Raw genomic sequence first — 5,150 nt, forward strand, 5'->3', positions numbered from 1 at the left:
CATTGGGATGCAGATCCTTTTGATAATTATAAGCCCAGGCGCAATGATAGTCGAAGGAATTCGGGAAATACACATCAAAACTATTAATATCAGAAGAATAATTCCCATTTTTAATTTAATTTAATTAATTTGTTTTGGTATCCCGACGATATAAGACTAAGTCTTTTCAGATTTGTGATTGTTACAATAAAACTTAAATACTTTGGGATTCGTACAATAAAACTTAAATACTAGAAGTACAGTTACATTACATTACGTTACAATAAAAATACTCATTTTAACATTTACAGATTAATTCATTTAATAGGTTTTGGTGACATGAAATGAATTGAATTTGAAACAAAATGAGATTAACATTAAAAATAATAAATTAAAATTAAAATAAGAATAAGAATTAGCTTGTGCCCTTTAAATAGTTTATAAGTTCGTTTTTAAAGTGCGTTTCATTCCTTATATTTTTAATATTGTTAGGGAGGTTATTCCAATAGCGAACAGCCTGTGTAAAGTATTTTTCCGTCATCGCCAATTTTAATCTTTTGCAGACAATGTTGTTTGTTCTAGCAGACAAAGCCAGTTGCACATGTTCAATTAAGTACTGCGGCTCCTTTTTAATCAGATGTTTTTGCAGAAATAATAGGGTTTTTAACTTAATCCATGACTCAAGGCTTAGTTCAAAAATTTTATTTGAGTAACATGTTTTGTGCTCCCTGCGGTTTAAATTAAAAACAACTTTTAGTCTTCTCATGCTTATGGCATTACAGGAACCAAATACTTCAATACCGTAAAACAACGTTGGAATTATGCAGGTTCTCGCTATTGATATAAGGTTTCTGGATAAGGAAAGCTACCTGAGCATGCAATATGCTTTTCTTGTGGCTTTGTTCACATGGTCATCCCAGATTTGTGGCTTGTTTAACAAATTCTATTTCAACATTTTTACCTCAATCTTTGGAATTATAATTCCTTTTGGTTTGAATGGATTGAGTCTTAACCCGTTCGCATCAGCCCAATCATTTATTTGTTTAATTTCATTGTTGCTAATTCTAATACACTCACTAATTTGACTTAGGGGGCGGTTAACATATAACTGGACATCATCTGCTTATAGGTGCACATCACAAACAGAAATACATTTAGGGTGATGTCTGCATTTTATTATTAAGCCCTTTAACTACTATATGTCAATTTAAGTAGGTTTGTGGTAGTTGACCTTCGCTTAACAGAACCATGTTGATGTTAGTGAGGTACACAAATGTTACAAATGAGAAGTAATAGTGCGCTTAAATGCTTTTGGTAATGCAGACAATTTAGAAATACCTCTGTAATTTTGAACATCCGACTTTCCTCTCTTTTTAAGGAGTGGAATAATAAAAGAATCTTTCCAGATAGTTGGAAAAACTGTTGTTTGTCCTTGTACTTTTTGAACATGTTTGTTTCTTAGCTTCTTAAGTCTGTGAAGCTCTTTTGTAAACCACGGAGGTCTGTTATTTCTTGGATGAAGACTGTCAGGAACGCATTCAATAAATAATCCAGTGGCACGTATGAAAATTTAAATTGTTCAACTGTTATGTTTCGAGATGGGTATATTAATTCACAACATCATCAGATGTGGTTTCGGTAGTAAATCGTGAAACAAATATATGGAACAACAGAAAGTTTTTTTTGTCACCACCAACCCTTGAACACTTTGATCAGTTTACTCGGACTTTCTGATGCAGGGAGTACTTCAGAGCACGCAGTACCATTAGGAACAGCTGGCTGTAAAGCTTTTGATCCACCGTGCTGCTCTACAACTTCTCCAGTGTCAGTAAAGTGCCGGTAAAGACTCATTACTGTGGGATGGGGATACTTAGTAGATTTAGTTGCCCTCTATTCGTAGTTGGTATGGGACACACTGTTTTGAATTTCACAATAAATGCAATTGATGTCATCAGCCAGATTCGCAAGCCGCATTTTATCCCTTTTTATCAGGTTGATCTATTGCCATCACTCTCTTCCCTAAAGGCCCATACCAAGAAATTGCGCAATAAGTCAGTCGGTTGCGAAGATTTGTCGGAGGAAGATCATGGTCTCCATAGAGTGCGATAGTCGTGAAACTTAATTTGTTCAGTTCTAATTAAATAAACTCTTGTAAACTTTACCCGGAACAAATAAATAATAACTACTTTGTAATACCCTACAAATTATTGGGGGCTCAACCGGGATATAAAACTCAAGAACAATTAAAACTACTGTGCGTTAACACATAAAGATCAAGATACGGCTGAGTGATGTGAAAGTAAATTAAAAAGCGAAAACCCGAAGAAAATCTAAGTTGTTGCAGAAATTTTGACGATATAAAATTCAATGTGGCAAATTCTTTTCTTAAAACGCAATTAAAAGCTTGAGTGTATGCGAACAGTGTGAATACACGGATTCACAGAGTGCAAAAGAAAATGCAAAAACTTGAATGTATGCGTGTGCGGAAGTAACAGTTAAAATACGCAGCAACCAAAAGATGATGAAATCGATGCAAAACTTCGAAGACGATTTGTTGAGCTTGTAAAATTTTTTTGATGAGGCGATCGCAGGTGACGACGAACTAAGCGATTACCTGTACGAGAATCAAGCAAAGTAATCCTAGCAACGACGGCGAAGGATTCGCATTAAGAAGAGAACGTATTGGATAGTCAAATCCAATTGGGTGCGTAACGAAGACAAAAGAGCAGAGCTGTGACGACATCGTTGAAGAGAACGAGTTGCAGTAGAAGAGAACTAACTAATATAAAATTCGTATTTGAAAATCTTTTGATTGAATTTGTTTAACGTAAATTAAATATTTTCTGTGTTAAATTGAATTTTGGAAAACCATTTGTAAACGGCTTAGACGCATTACCATGGATGCTAAAACAATCCTAAAAATGACTGTTCCCCTGCTTAGAGAAAAGTGTTCCGAGTTGGGAGAAAAAGTGCTTTGCAGGATCGCTTGCTTGATCATTTTGGTGTGGATGTGGGCGGCGATGCAGATGAGGATGCTGTAAGCGTCAGTGGTTCATCCAATTACCAAGAAGCGATTCCACCAAGTAGCTCAAGATTTACTTTACGCGATATTCAGGACAGTGTGTCTTCGTTTTCGGGCTCCGAACAAGAGGACGTCAATCACTGGCTGTCCGAATTCGATGATGTGGCTATTACGGTAGGCTGGGATAGTTTGCAGAAAATTATTTATGCCAACCAGCTTCTGATTGGAGCAGCCAAGCTTTACATCAGAAGCATAAGCGGTGTTAGGGGTTGGAACGAGCTAAAAGAAGCATTGAAGGAACAATTTGGGAAAAAATTATGTTCGGCGGAGATTCATAAGATATTGCGGCAGAGGCAGAAGCAGCAAAAAGAAACATGCATTGAATATCTTTACAGTCTTATGGAGATAAGCAAGCCGATTAAGCTCGATGAGGAAAGTTTGGTTTCATACTTCGTAGATGGTATACCAGATAGCAAAGTAAACAAGGCAGGGCTGTATCGCGCAAAATCCATTAGGGAACTGAAGGACGAAATATATATTTACGAGAAGATGAAGGGCAAGGGAAATATAAAAGAAAATGTTAACAAGGAAGCGGCAAATAAGCAGAATCAGGGTATATTTCAAAGAAAATGTTTTAAATGCAACAGCGAGGGCCACATTGCAAAAGACTGCAAGGGTGAAGTAGTTTGTTACAACTGCAACAAGAAAGGACACATCTCGAAACAATGTCAAGAGAATAAATCAAAAGCTTGCGTTAAGCATGAGCCGGCTAATGTGCTAGAAGTTAAAGCTGCAAAGGGCTTAATTTACAAAATGCTGAAAGTAAAGGACGTGACATTTGTAGCCATGATTGATTCAGGATGCGGTTTGTGCTTGATTTGAGAGGACATTTTTAGAAGTTTTGTCGGTCTGAAGCTTAAACCTGTAATAAAACACCTAGAGGTATTGGCAAGGGCGAGTTGGTAACAATAGGATCTTTCAACGTCGACCTCGAATCAGACGATGTATGCTTTTCGGTGACTTTTCATGTGGCCAAACAGCATGAACTGGAGTATGCTGCGATTGTAGGAAACGATGATCTGCAATCCGTTGACCTTATGTTCACCTCAAATGGAGTCAAATTTATATCGAAAGAGAGTTCGCATCTACATTTAAAGGTATGTGTGTCACTGAGATCGTCGAGGAAACTTCTGTTTTAGACAAAGTTGACTTGTCTCACCTGGATAAGAGTCAAAAACTAAATTTAGAGCAGCTTGTTACAGGGTATAAGCCGGTAAAATCAATTGATTCACCTGTGAGCATGAAAATTGTTTTGGAAGACGACAATCCAGTTTATCAGCGCCCAAGACGCACATCGTATGAGAACAAGTGCTTTATTGAGAAGCAAGCGCAGGAATGGCTGGCAGAAGGAATTATTGTGCCCAGCTCCTCAGAGTATGCATCCCCAGTTGTACTAGTTGCAAAAAAGGACGGATCCAGAAGATTTTGCTGTGATTACCGACGACTAAATCAAAAAATCAAGAAAGACAATTTTCCGATGAGTTTAATTGACGACGTTCTCGACAGGTTGCAAGGATCAAAAATATTTTCTACTCTCGACATGATGAACGGATTCTATCATGTACCGATTGACGAACAATCCAGGAAGTTTACAGCGTTCGTGACGCATAACGGGCAGTACGAATTCACGCATGTACCGTTTGGTATCTCAAACTCTCCTGCTGTATTCTGCCGATACTTAACAGCTACATTGAGGGATCTCATACAAAGTCAATCTATAGTAGTATACATGGACGACATAATCGTGCCAAGTAAGGACGAAAACGAGGGTCTGCTGGCGTTGGAAAAAGTTTTGAAAGTAGCTTCAAAAGCTGGATTACGCATCAAATGGGAAAAAGCGCAAATTTTGAAGAGCAAGATCAATTTTCTAGGTTACACTATTGAGAACGGAACCATAGCACCAAGTAACGAGAAAATAAAAGCGGTCGTCAATTTTCCAATTACTCAAAGCAGACAAGCTTTGCAGCGTTACTTGGGTCTGACGTCTTACATGCGCCGATTTATAAAGGATTATGCCTTAGCAGCAAAACTATTGAGCGACTTGCTGCGAGAGAAAAATATTAGAAAAAACGACAGGAATTTAACGTTG

At 37.6% G+C, this 5,150-nt stretch overlaps 1 protein-coding gene across 1 annotated transcript; it reads left to right on the forward strand.

The window, feature by feature from the left end:
* Positions 1–1,227: 1,227 nt before the first annotated feature.
* LOC128265848 (uncharacterized) lies at positions 1,228–4,965 on the forward strand (the record flags this gene model as incomplete). The annotated part of the gene is made up of 4 exons (XM_053002068.1): positions 1,228–1,239; positions 2,921–3,866; positions 3,944–4,158; positions 4,230–4,965. Coding segments are annotated over exons 1-4 (1,909 nt in total), but the record flags the coding sequence as incomplete, so codon positions are not given.
* Between the last annotated feature and the right edge of the window lie 185 nt (positions 4,966–5,150).

Source organism: Drosophila gunungcola, unplaced genomic scaffold (genome assembly GCF_025200985.1).
Source record: "Drosophila gunungcola strain Sukarami unplaced genomic scaffold, Dgunungcola_SK_2 000163F, whole genome shotgun sequence".
Lineage (NCBI taxonomy): Eukaryota > Metazoa > Arthropoda > Insecta > Diptera > Drosophilidae > Drosophila > Drosophila gunungcola.